The sequence below is a fragment of the Triticum aestivum genome, chromosome 3B, assembly GCF_018294505.1.
Source record: "Triticum aestivum cultivar Chinese Spring chromosome 3B, IWGSC CS RefSeq v2.1, whole genome shotgun sequence".
Lineage (NCBI taxonomy): Eukaryota > Viridiplantae > Streptophyta > Magnoliopsida > Poales > Poaceae > Triticum > Triticum aestivum.
This window is the reverse complement of record NC_057801.1, coordinates 12,068,432-12,081,278: the sequence shown is the minus strand read 5'-3', so window position 1 is coordinate 12,081,278 and position 12,847 is coordinate 12,068,432. Positions and strand designations below refer to the sequence as shown.

Sequence of the window (12,847 nt, the reverse complement as noted above, 5' to 3'; positions counted from 1 at the left end):
GAAACATGTGCACCCTTATTTGAAGAAGGCTAAGCAGGATAGATGCAATTTTGCCTGGATCTCATGCATTGCGTTCAACTCCATTGGGGTTTTCTCGCCTATGGAGAGTGAGGAGAGCAATGACAAATGAACAGCGGCACTAACTGTTACTGGTACCGATGCTTCGATCAGTGAAATTGCAGTGACCGACGGGAGTACAAGTGAAAAGAGAGTAGATCGTCTACAGGACGACAACAGAAACCAAGAGCAAGAGTGGATGAGAGGATAGGATGTAGACAGAAGTTTATACTTCTGTGGAGCAAGCTTAGTTGGGACCACAAAAATAAATGCCTTGTAAGTCAAAGGAACAATATGCGCGGTGTCGGAGGAAGAAGAACTAAAAGAATTATAATGTGTGGGACAACAAAACGTTGTTGTACAGTAAGTTTGGAACAATGAAACCTGGCACGATTATTTTCGTTCCGCAAGTTTGGGAGGACAAAACTGACAAGTTAAATCAGAATCAGATAGGAAAAAAAACGAAAGGCAAGTTACATTACAAGTTTGGTATAACCCAACTTAAGGAAATAAGATCTAATAGGTTGCGAGTAAGAATAAAATCAAATATAAGAACAATCATTGTAGTTCAAAGAATGCAATCGCTGTGGTATATGTAAGTTAAGAAGGACAGAATGAGGATTCCATGGAAGATGGCATAATATGTCGTATCACAATAATGACATGGAATAAAGAGTCACTGAATTTGCAGTACAAAGAACCATCAGATGAATTTCCAATGTGACAGAACATGAAGATGATGATAGTTGGGCGGATATAAAATGAATTGAGAAAGAAGATGATGAAATGAGGGCAATGAAGAAACCATATCACCGGAAAGGCATGACACTGAAAACTATCCTCTTGTTCTAGGAATCTGATGATAGGAATATTTCATATATTTTTCATTCCTTATGAGCAGCAGACGGATGCGCAGGTACGTGTCCCTGTGCCCCCCCCCCCCCCCCCCCCCCCAATAAGCAAGGGCTATGGGTTATCCTTAGCAAAATCCAAAAATCCACCACTTCCGGTAGAAAGGAGATTTACCCTTGTATTGGGCAGATACATGTAAAATTGTCAGCTCTATTTCAGAGGTGGAATTTGACAAATTCGCCAACTGAAAAAGCTAACAAGTCCATCGTTATGATCTGTATCCCAAATAGATTCCTTGGACCTTCCACGAGGTAGTAGACAATAATATGTGTAGTCGAAATCACCCGACAAATGATCGAGGATGCACGACTGGAGGTCACGTTTACCAGCCAATTTTTTTTTTTACAAAATCCAGTCCATGTCAACACACACAGTCCTGGGTTTTCTTGCGTTCATGTTGTCCTATCGGTGGATCGAAGCAGATGATAGGCCGGGGCATGCTATGGAGAAAATAATTTTTGTATAACATAAACACCGATGAACTAAATCTTGGTCAATCAAGCAACATATATATTTGGAGTGCTAGCTAGACATCACAATTAGAATGGGCAAACTTACCCCAAATCATGATCAATCAAGCAACATATATATTTGGAGTGCTAGCTAGCTGCAACAAAATACTACTACAGTAAATTGCTGCGTATCCCCATTGGCATTGCAACTGAAAACCATCATTCCTTGGCAAAAACGTACTAGTCCAGTTCAAACTGACTTAAGAGGACAACATAGGACAATCAGTATGTTACGATCAGGATCACATCTTGTCAATGCGAACGTCAAGAGACACCTCCTTGGATGCCCCAGAACCAACCAGATAAGTAGGCGGCACCATCAAGAAAGACGGCAGCTCCTCCACGGCCACCTCCCCAGGCCTCGTGCTGCTCGTCACTGGCTTCATGGCCAACAAAATGCTGCCTTCTACGCTGCTTGGTGGTGGCGGACCATTTGCCTGAAGCTTGACAGCGTACTGCGGCCATGAGGATGCCTCAGCTCTGATGCACACCACAGACACGACGCCGAACACGCCCATGACCAGGAGGAACACGCTGTCGTCCCCTTGCCCATGGAGCAGGCACCGCGGCCGCGTCACCGACAGCCGGAGCTGGTGAACTTGGCCATAATGGACCTTGTGCACTGGCATTGCGTGCAGGGCGATCAAGTGGCCGAGGAGCGCCTGTGGTGCACCGACGAAGCCACAGCCAAGCTCCGTGCAGAAGCACGGCACGTGCGGGCACACACTTTGATGGTCGTCGAGCTCGTAGTAGGGGACGTAGCTCCCGCAGCCATCATGGTGGCACTTGACTGTCAAGGAGGAGACGATGGCGTCCAATGACCGGATGTGTCCAAAGCCACTGCTGTGCTCACACGTCTGGCACAGTTTATAGGGGAGCCCGATGAGGCATTTGTAGCAAGCCAAGTGCCCGGCATTGCACTGCACAAAATTGTAAAGATTACGGACATCCTCAGACCTCGAACAAATAGAACAATAAATTGATGGAGCATCTATCTATTATCTTATAATATTAAATACTAAAATCACAATACATGTCAAAAATAGAGAAATATGCTAGAAAGAAAATGCAGCCAAGGGATCTCGACAATTACCTATTAACATGATATATGAAAGAAATTACCCACCTGTGCCCTAATTACTTTTCCAAACAATAAATAAAGAAAGTTGCGGTCCATAAAAAATCGGTCAGAGCATGACTACTCTACTCTAAAGGTTATTGGTACCATTTACACTTCTTGGATGCAAATACTGTTGCGGTCCATAAAAAATTGAAGTCTATTTCAATTAGCTTGCATGGATCTTAAATATAAGCTAATTTTTACATGGTGAAAAATTGTTTTTCAAAAATCTGGGTGTGCCATGGCACACGTGGCACACCCCTGGGTACGCCACTGTGTTGTCTATCATGCAATGAAAGGAAAAATAGAAGTAAAAATATATTATATACGATTAAAAAAATAACATGGTCGGCCGGCTGAAGCATGATGCCCTCGCATTTGCCAGGGCCACCTTGCTAGTTGGTGAAAGAAATTAACCTCGAAGACAGGGGGCTTGATGGGGCGGGAGCACACGCTGCAATTAAGCAAACTCATGTCCATCTTTATGGTAACTTCTTCGGCTTGCTTCACCTGGCCACTCCCGGATAGCTCCACCCGTGCCTTCTTGGTGCTCCGATCGTCCTTCTCCATCGTCAACAGCAAACCCCTGCGCCTTTCCACAGTGGTATCCGGAGGAACCTGCACACTGCCCATAATCTGCATAGAATTCATGGAGGCAAACACATCACGTCGTGAACTGGAACCCACAATGACATAGAGATGTTTCTTCCATGTAATTAAAAGAATACAGTCGTGGAAGTGAAATGAAGTGCGGGAACAAACTTGTGCCGAATGCGGTTCATCAGAAGGACCAGCAGACTGCAATTGCTCGCCACTTGTTGGAAAAATTATGTGTTCTGTCAAAGAACTGGGCGCTGCAACTGTAAAATCAATGTTAAAATGGAATTGTTTTCAATTCATGAATCATTTACATGTATGCTGTAGAGATTTGTACAAGGATAACAAATTCATGATAATACAATACCGAGTTCATAGCATGTTACATACATATTGATTGGGACAAATCGTGCCAATTAATGGGTGAAAATGTTTATGTAAAATCTGTATATAACCTGCAATATATGGAGAAGGATTATGTACCTGATGCTCGAGCTGGTGTATCTAACACTACATGTTCAACAATGGGCGAGCTTGATGTATTATGGGTTGTTCTGGCATTGCCAAGCTCTGCTAAAATGGGATGCTTGTTGTTATTCTGATCGGTGTCGGTGATTGCAAACTGATCGGCCAGAGCATCAGTATTTGAATCAGAATCAGAGCATTTTACTCCTTCAACAGTGTTACCATTTGGCATGTTATTAAGCACCGGAGCATAGACAGACTCTTCTAGACAGCGTACCTATTTGAATCAGAACACACATATTAATTGTAGCAAACAAAATACACAACTTAGGAAAAAGAAAAAAACATGTCTGAAAAAAGTAACTTGAATATAAATTTGCACACGTAATAAACTTGATCGGTCATTAGATTGGTTAAATAAATGCTACATAAATAATTCATTGGCTGAATGTTGTTATGGGTCTTCTATTGCATGTAGCAGTATAGACTATATAGCATGACATTCTTTTGAAACAAGGCATACATTCATATAATAACGAATATTTTGTTTCAAATAAATAGTATATCACAATTTGCTTACAGAATTTAGTGGTGCACAAGTAATTACCGGCACGAAGCTACCAAAGGGATGTGCAACTACCCATTTGGATGTGAAGCAACCCATTTCCGTAGTGACAACACTCAAGCGTGGAAAGCCATCAGGAACTATGAGTGTAGGGTGTTTTGCAAGATCGATGAAAATGACCTGCATCTCAATGACAATTATGGAAACAAATTTTGTAAATTAACATGTGACATCAGCACAATCAAGCAGTTTATTATAGCACAATAATGATAGTTTCTGTAAGTGTGGTTGGAATGTTCTTACACTCAGAATGTGCACAGAGCCCTTCACATGGACACACAATCTATCCGATTGTTTGTAATCCTTGATTCCTTTGAATAGGCAATCAGCAACCAAATTGCACCAATCCATCTGTTTGAGATTACCAACCTGTCGAGCAGCTCCTAGAAATGACCTGCTGACACTCACAGATGTATTTGGTGCTAGATAAATTGCAAGTATCGCCATCATAAAGGCTATGCAGAACGGTTCCTCCTCTGTTATGCTGCACATTTCTTCCGCCACTTCCTTCGCCTTCTTCCCTCTCGTATCCCAAGTGTACTGTTCGTAGAGAGCATCGTCGACATGGAGACCCTCTATAACTTTGATGGGTCCTGAAGGAATTCCAAGGACAAACTTCACAAGGGGCCTCACTGGAATTGATATGCCTTCGTCAAATTCTAGCTCCTCGGTGTCACAATTGAACTTATCAACCAGCCATAGGGTTAGATCTTTATCCATCTTAAAATCTTGCATTGACAAGATGCTCTCAAACCCAATTTTCCTGACAAAACCTATCTGCTTGTCACTAAGACATTTCATAAATGGCGGAAGTTGGTGAGGTGAACATCTATAATGCACATTGTTTTTGTCCTAAAAAAACAAGGAACGAGTGGATTAGCCAAAAAGATTTATTATATTATTAAAAAAGACAAACTACCCATCATATTCATCCGCATAAGCTAAAAATATTGAAGTCATTGATTTTGATTGTAATGGTTGATTTAATTTCCAATTAAGGTTGCGCACAAAACTATTGGCACGTGCAAAAATTTTCATAAGACATGATGACATGAGCAGATAGAACCATACTATAACGGCATATAGAAAAGTTAGAAACTCTCAATTTACCTCAAAAAATTTAGGAAGTCTATGTCCTACTGAAAGGTACAACCATTGTCAAACAGATTGCATGCAAGGAAAAAATACGTTGGCTTCTAGAAACGACTCTGAGGGGGAGAACAAAAGGCAGAGACGGACTCTTCCAACGAAAACATATGCAGACTATTCCATGCTAAAAAATCACATGGGCTCACATGGTCGTAAAAATTCGTAGAATTATTGGTCGGCAAGGCCGAAAACAAATCCCAGTATTGAAAAGGCTGGAATATCAAGACCCCACGTGCCAACCCAAGCTGCACCTAAATAAGCTTCACTTTGTTCTAATAAAAAAACTAAAGGACCTTCACTTTATTGGTATAGATCAGATTAGAAATATATTTGTGATAACCAGTCAGGTACCTCTATTCTTGAATCGATATCCCTCTGTCTTATTATCCTACTTCGATTTTTTATCTCGATGTCTACTGTGTATTTGCCTTATATATTTTGGGAATGGTACAATTTAGACTGAAAAATAGTCTTTTAAAATTTATAAAGGTTCAACATAATCAATCAAGTGAGCTAAATTCTGGATTATTTTTACAGGAACGATCATTTATATTTATACAAGGAAAATCAACCTGAAACTAAAATGTGAGATAACTACAGTAAAATAAAGTTGGCCCAAGCAAAACATATACTAGCCTATATGAATAACGACCAGTGGTGGACAAAAGTGGCAGAACCCATGGAATTAATAGCAAGGGAATGAATGAAGTGGACTGGAAATATATAAACTTCACATGCAGGTGATCTAAGAAAAAATCTTACATGCAAGACATGCATGGAAATAGATAAGAATATGGTACATATCAATTTCAATAATAGGCTAGGTGTGTAGGCATCTTAGCCTGTTCTTTATCGCCGGATGTGGCGCTTTGCATACTTATTTTCTCCTTTTTTGCTCGGACTTTGAGCTTCATTGGATGTTAAGACTATGTTCCGATTTCTATTAATATGGCTGCATGCATCGACTGATGGAGAGGCCAGAGGTATTCCTCCTTTTCTAAAAAAGAAACATATCAATTTCAATGTGATTTGTGTGCGACTGGAAACAAACATGTCATACGAGAAACGAGAAGGAACCACACAACGATAAACATAGAGGAATAAATATGTCAAATATGCAATTTGTCATTTTCTGTTATTCTACATATATATGTTGATGCAAAACAGCACAAATGAATACAAAATCAGTTATAAGCATGAGATGATGTTTTTGGAATTCAGATGAAATTAGACTGATAATTAATTTTGCTTAGATGGCCAAGTGGCATGGTAAGACCATGTTGATCCACATGGGCTAAATAATTATCTGATCTGTGAATTATATGCTAGGTCCAAGATTAAATAATGTATGCTCATGAGATCCTGACATACCGATTGAGATTAAATTTGCATGACAATCGGGAATGACAGACCACTAATCCGGAGCTGCCCAAGCATATACGTGAACAGAAAAGGAGTTGGCATGCATGTGATGACATCACTGCCAATGTAAAAAGAAACTTATACTGCTGCTTTGGTTTGTGCTTGCTTTCCCAGATCATATATTAAGTTAGCATCTGACGGACTTCTACGTATCAAATCTATAGTCATAAATACATCAATTGTTATTATGTAGACAACGATTTGCATGTCTAATTTAATTATGAAAATCAACATAAAAAGTAAAGTTATTTCCATAGCACGCTTTTAAATTTACAAAACTAGACTTCAGAATATAAAAAAATTCAAACAAAACTTAAACCCTAAATGTAGAAACAAAATACAATGAAATGAAATGTTTGACGAGTAGGACACGTAGGTCAATTATTCATTTGGCAATCATACCTATAGTGTTAATCAAATGGTAAATATGGAGAAAATAATGTATATATGCAAAACCAAATTAGATGCAAGGCAGGCATGTTCCGGGCTAGAAAGATAGCAGATCGATTCCAGTATGATTCGTGTATGAGTTTTTATTTTGCAGGTTAATATGTGTACGAAGTTGTATCCTACAAGAAAACACAACCATGTTTAATACAACATGTAAACTATGCAAGAGCATTTTAGTTGTGCCAAAATATACAAGTCTTAGAAAAACAATATGGGCACAATAAACAGTGCTATGAGAGGAGCGAGTTAAAGGCGTGTGCTTTTAAAACTATTGATTGATGTATATCTGTAATTATATTTTTCATGAAGGAAGTATGTACAAAAGGTCTAATAATAATTCTACACCTTATATGAATCCCTAATTGATTGGCTTGAATAATATAGGTGATAAGACTATACATCCACTCTCCAATTAAGTGAGCTAAGCTCCATTTCTCTCTCAGAGTTATATTTCCATAGAATGCCAAGTAAAAAAAACACGTGAAGCACGAGAAGAAAGTGACATAAATTGGGAGTGATGGAGAGAATGTTTCATCACAAAGTGATAGAAAAATATATATTATATAAGGTATAGAAATTTTATTGTGATAAGATTATGGAAGTAAATTAAAAAGAACATAGACACAATCACAGAGAACAGTACAGATGGTGCGAGGGATTTTTTTTCATATATATACTAATAATAAGACTTCTTATTCAATAGCCATGCAATACATTAGGATGCTATAGAGAGTCTAGATATATGTGAATGCATGTAATTCTATATATACAAAACACCGCTGCAGCACATTCACCGAGAAGGTGAGTGGACAACGTAGGTCTCCTGATTCAGATGCAAACTATCTATGCTTCTATTTTAATTATAGATGAACAAATTTACAAAAAATAATGGTAGGAAGAGGACACCAGTCACCAGGGAAGGAGGACTGCAAGAGGAGAACTTGGAGCACTGTATATAAGTCTGTGTTCTCACATACCAGGCAGCGACTTGAGTGTTGTCTGTAATTTGTCAATACTTTCCCTTAATTAAATATTTGCAATCAAAGTGCAATCATGTTTTCATAAGATGTATACATTGACTATATTGAGAAGTTATGTGATATCAGATTTTTGAAAGAAAAAATATTAAATATAACAGTACGTATGAAACCTAGCCGCGCAAACGCTCGCTCTCCCTGGTAGTTTTGAACTGAATAAAACATGATGATAATGGAGGATGCCAACTCCTTGAAAAAAAAGAAGGGGCGGGGGGATTCCAGCAATGTACCCTCCCAGAAGATCCAATTGGTAGATTACTATAAGTATCCATGACACTCCCCCTTCTTTGGATCGGTTCCTACTGGGATTAGCAGGCCTGGAACAGCAAACCGTGAAGCTGTTAGTGATCTTGGAAAGATAGGCGAAAGTAACACTGGGAACTCATACAGATTAATTGAAGGCACGGTAGACAGATCCCAAAACATTGTATATGAGAGAGATTGAAGCAGTTTTGAAAGATCTCTCTCATATACAATGCGTTATAATAGTCGATGTTCTATATTCGTACGAGAGAGATCTCTCACGTGCACGGCCGGAAGCAGCTTTGACCGAGAAGGTGGGTGGACAACGGAGGTCTCCTGATTCAGATGCAAACTACTTCCTCCGTTCCTAAATATTTGTCTTTTTAGAGATTTCAACAAGTGACTACATACGAAGCAAAATGAGCGAATCTACACTCTAAAATATGTCTACATACATTCATATGTTGTGTCCATTTGAAATGCTTAGAAAGACAAGTATTTTGGAACGGAGGGAGTATATATGTATGCTTCTATTTCAATTATTGATGAGCAAATTTACAAATATTAATGGTAGGAAGAGAACACCAGGGAACAAGGATGGCAAGAGGAGAACTTGGAGCACTGTATATTAGTCTATGTCCTCACATACCAAGCAGCGACTTGAGTGTTGTCTGTAATTTGTCAATACTTGCCCTTAATTAAATATTTGCAATCAAAGTGCAATCAAGTTTTCACAAGATGTATACATTGACTATTGATAATTTATGTGATACCATATTTTCGAAAGAAAAATATTAAATATAACAGAATGTATGAAACCTAGCCGCACAAGCGCGGTCTCCCTGGTAGTTTTGAACTGAATAAAACATGATGATAAGGAGGGGAGGCGGGATTCCAGCAATGTACCTTCCCGGAAGATCCAATTGGTAGATTACTATAACTATCCATGACACTGCCCCTCTTTGGATCGGTTCCTACAGGGATTAGCAGGCCTGGAACGGGAAACCGTGAAGCTGTTAGTAATCTTGGGAAGATAGCCACAAGTAAAACTGGGTACTGATACAGATTAATTGAAGGCACGGTAGACAGATCCCAAAACATCGTGTATGAGAGAGATCCGAAAACAAGCAAGATCCGAAGAGGGGAAACAAGCAAGATCCGAAAACTGATAAAGTAAAACTGGGTATTGATACAGATTAATTGAAGGCGCGGTAGACAGATCCCAAAACATCGTGTATGAGAGAGATCGAAGCCATTAAACGGCGATTCAGGTTTCAAAGCAGTGAAACAAGCAAGATCCGAAAACAGATACGGAAACTAGATAACGAAATCCTCTGCTTACCGGCCGTGGATGAGCCCGAGCTACGGTTTGAGACTCAGGTCCGATGATAACCAGGGGAAATCAATCGGGGAGAGAACTGAATTTCGCTGCAAATCACGGGAAATCAAGGATGGCGAGTGAAAGTGAATGGTGCCGCTCGCCCTGCCCGCATGGTAAGTAGTGGACTGGAGTGGAGGAGCGGGGGAAGAAGAGCTGCGTTTTCCTTAGTAGCGAAGCCAAAGATGAAGGGGTGGCGGCTCGGGTTTGGTACTCCAGTCAGCGTTCCGAGACGAAAAGCCTTTGGGCATCGAGCGACTTTCCTAGGCCGAGCGCTTCTCCGCTGACGGGCTTCTTTTGGGTCTGTCAATGGGAAGTCGTCATTTCTAGCTCGGCGCATCCAGCCCGCTATAAAGGAAAAAAAAAACTCAACGCATCCCTACTGACACATGCAGCTCAAGTGGCAACAGCCGTACCTTTTTTAGCAAAAGGAGGATAATCCCTGGCCTCTGCATCAGGACGATACATTCAGCCATAAATTATTAGTAGTGCAAAATCCAACAACCAAACACCATTGACCCAGAAATAAAGCAGAAAACAATCCCTGAGGCCATATACTTCGTGACATTACCTCCCCAGAAATTCACTAATCCCTGTGATACAAAACACAACCTAAAAAGAAAATACACAACTCCTATACTACGTCTTCAAGAAGGGGTCGCCGCACGTGCGCCGATGATGGCGAGTCCACCACAAGGTTAAACTCCGGATTCTCATCCCCAAAGCCGAGTTTCAATCCACCACCTTCAGCAAGGACACGACACAGAGGCGCGACGACATAGTCTGATCAGAGATCTTGTGTTTTCCCCGGAGTGCATAAACTCGTTGTTGAAGTCGTCTGTACCATCCGTCCTTATCCGTCTACTGACACCTTGATAGCCAGATACCTCTGGAGGACACATTGGAAGACAAAGACGTCCCATACCGCCCGCCTCCCGCTACTGTTGCAGCACCTTCGATCTGACAGCAACAGGCTAAACTTGATACCTCCGCTAGAGCCACCGTGCATCACCTATCGGTAGAAGGCATGACTTGACGTCTTCATATAACACGTTGTGCGTAGCATTCGTTGGTAGCACATCTACCGGTGGCTTTACCCGTCGGCAACACGCACCGCCCCACAACTCCGAAAGAGGCAAATGTGTCGCATGCCGAGCTGCATCGAACCTGATCTGTTAATGGAGGGGACGTCCTATACAACCACCAGCCTCAGAAGGCCGTCACCACCTCAAGATCCAGATTATGAATCGCCTACACGATCTCGGAGTCCGCCGCCGTTGATGAAGAGGGACCGCTGCACTGATTCCGGGCGCTACAGGGAGCACCCACTGCCGCGCCAGCCGTTGACGTCGCCCATACAATAGCAACCGCCGCCCATACAACAGCAACCGCCGCCGCGATCCCGCATCAAGCGCCGCCGACGCCGGAGGAAGCTCCGGTCGCCACGCGCGTCCTGCGACGTCCCCGGGTGCGGGATCCTAAGATCCGCCGCCACCGGGGCCGCCACAAGGACCCACTATCTGGCCCGTCATCCTCGGCAAAGGGGATGCCTCCACTGCCATGTTCGAATCCGGGCCAGAATCGCCGCCGCCCACTTCAAGACTGGATCCGGGCTGGCCGCCACCGCGCTACCGGCCATGCCCAGCCCCACCTCCATCCTCTGGCCATCTCACCCCGCACCACCACAAACACCTCCAGCAGGAGCCACCGCGCCGCCATGGATCGAGGAAGAGGCCGCACTACCGCGGATTTGGCGCCCTTGCCGCCTTACAGCCCGGGAAGGAGGAGCAGCCCTCCGCCGCCGCCACCGAACGCACGGGCTCTACACGGGCAACAACCGTACCTGGATTCCCAAAAATCTATGTTTGACGGTGGAGTAGCAAAATCATCGAATAAAGGTGTTGTTGGACTTATCTGCAGAGATGACCAGGGGCGTTTCCTTGGAGCGGCGGATGTGGTCTTCGAGGGGATGTCGGATCTCGAAGCTGTTTAAGCTTTCGCATCTCAGGAAGCACTAGTTTTGGCTGAAGATTTGCTAGTGTTCCATGCACCCTATGACCTTGCTATTGTCATGTTTAGCTTCACAAACATGGCTTCTTACTGTTGGGTGCCTTGCCATGCCATGTTTTGCTCTGTAGTGAGTTGCACAAGCTCATCTACATTCCTTCATAATTATGTTCCTGCCATGTTTGAATCTGTAATATAACTTGTTATGTTTACGTGGGTGCCATCATATTTTCTGATCCTTTTTGGCTTATGGTCACTAAGGGACTCTTGATCTATGCTTTGAGTAGAATCATTCCATGCCTTTGTTTGCCATGATAAGTTCTTGTAACATGTTGTTTGATAGCTCTAAACATTGCATCGTGATGATATTTTCTGCAAAGTCTGAAATTGTTATAATTTGCAATCTTATCATGTGTGTTTGAGCATGTTCTAGTGATTTCTGGAGATAGCTCAGTGTTCATGTTTTGACATGCTTTACCTGTACATCATGCCCATGTCTTTTGTTTTCATGTTGGGGTGCTGTAGCATGTTGTTTTGTTGCTTGCAATATGCCTACTTGCTGTTTTGGACAGCTTGTCCTTTAAACTTGTATAGAGTGCATGTGTTGAACCGTTGCTCCGTTTTGAGTGTGTTCTATATGAAACTTGCTTGATTTTGCTTGTAGTTTCATATTATCATGTTGCATCCTTATTTTGAGGTGTTTGCTTGATGTTTGGGTGCATTTTGCATCAATGCCATGTTTAACTTGTGTTGCTCATATCTTCTAGGCCGTAGCTCCAAATCTAATGAACTTTATATGTAACTTGACTAGAATCTCGTGTAGATCATCTTTGTGCATCTTAACTTGCTGTTTAATAACTTGAACATAAGGTT

At 41.8% G+C, this 12,847-nt stretch overlaps 1 protein-coding gene and 1 long non-coding RNA gene across 2 annotated transcripts in view; both read right to left on the bottom strand.

The window, feature by feature from the left end:
• Positions 1–5,248, bottom strand: part of LOC123067140 (uncharacterized) — a 32,646-nt gene extending 27,398 nt beyond the window's left edge. Inside the window, exons 1-8 of the mRNA XM_044490063.1 lie at positions 5,208–5,248; positions 4,532–5,117; positions 4,271–4,408; positions 3,682–3,940; positions 3,364–3,461; positions 3,019–3,237; positions 1,747–2,401; positions 1,211–1,300 (exon numbers count right to left, since the gene is read on the bottom strand). Of these exons, the coding sequence (XP_044345998.1) occupies positions 1,211–1,300; positions 1,747–2,401; positions 3,019–3,237; positions 3,364–3,461; positions 3,682–3,940; positions 4,271–4,408; positions 4,532–5,117; positions 5,208–5,248 (2,086 nt within the window). The remainder of the gene's footprint in view (positions 1–1,210; positions 1,301–1,746; positions 2,402–3,018; positions 3,238–3,363; positions 3,462–3,681; positions 3,941–4,270; positions 4,409–4,531; positions 5,118–5,207) is intronic.
• A 3,327-nt stretch (positions 5,249–8,575) lies between these two features.
• On the bottom strand, positions 8,576–10,194 carry LOC123064321 (uncharacterized). The gene is made up of 3 exons (XR_006430676.1): positions 9,932–10,194; positions 9,496–9,581; positions 8,576–8,663 (listed from the first exon to the last, which is right to left on the bottom strand). It is a non-coding gene; the product is annotated as an uncharacterized lncRNA (long non-coding RNA).
• Positions 10,195–12,847: the final 2,653 nt, after the last annotated feature.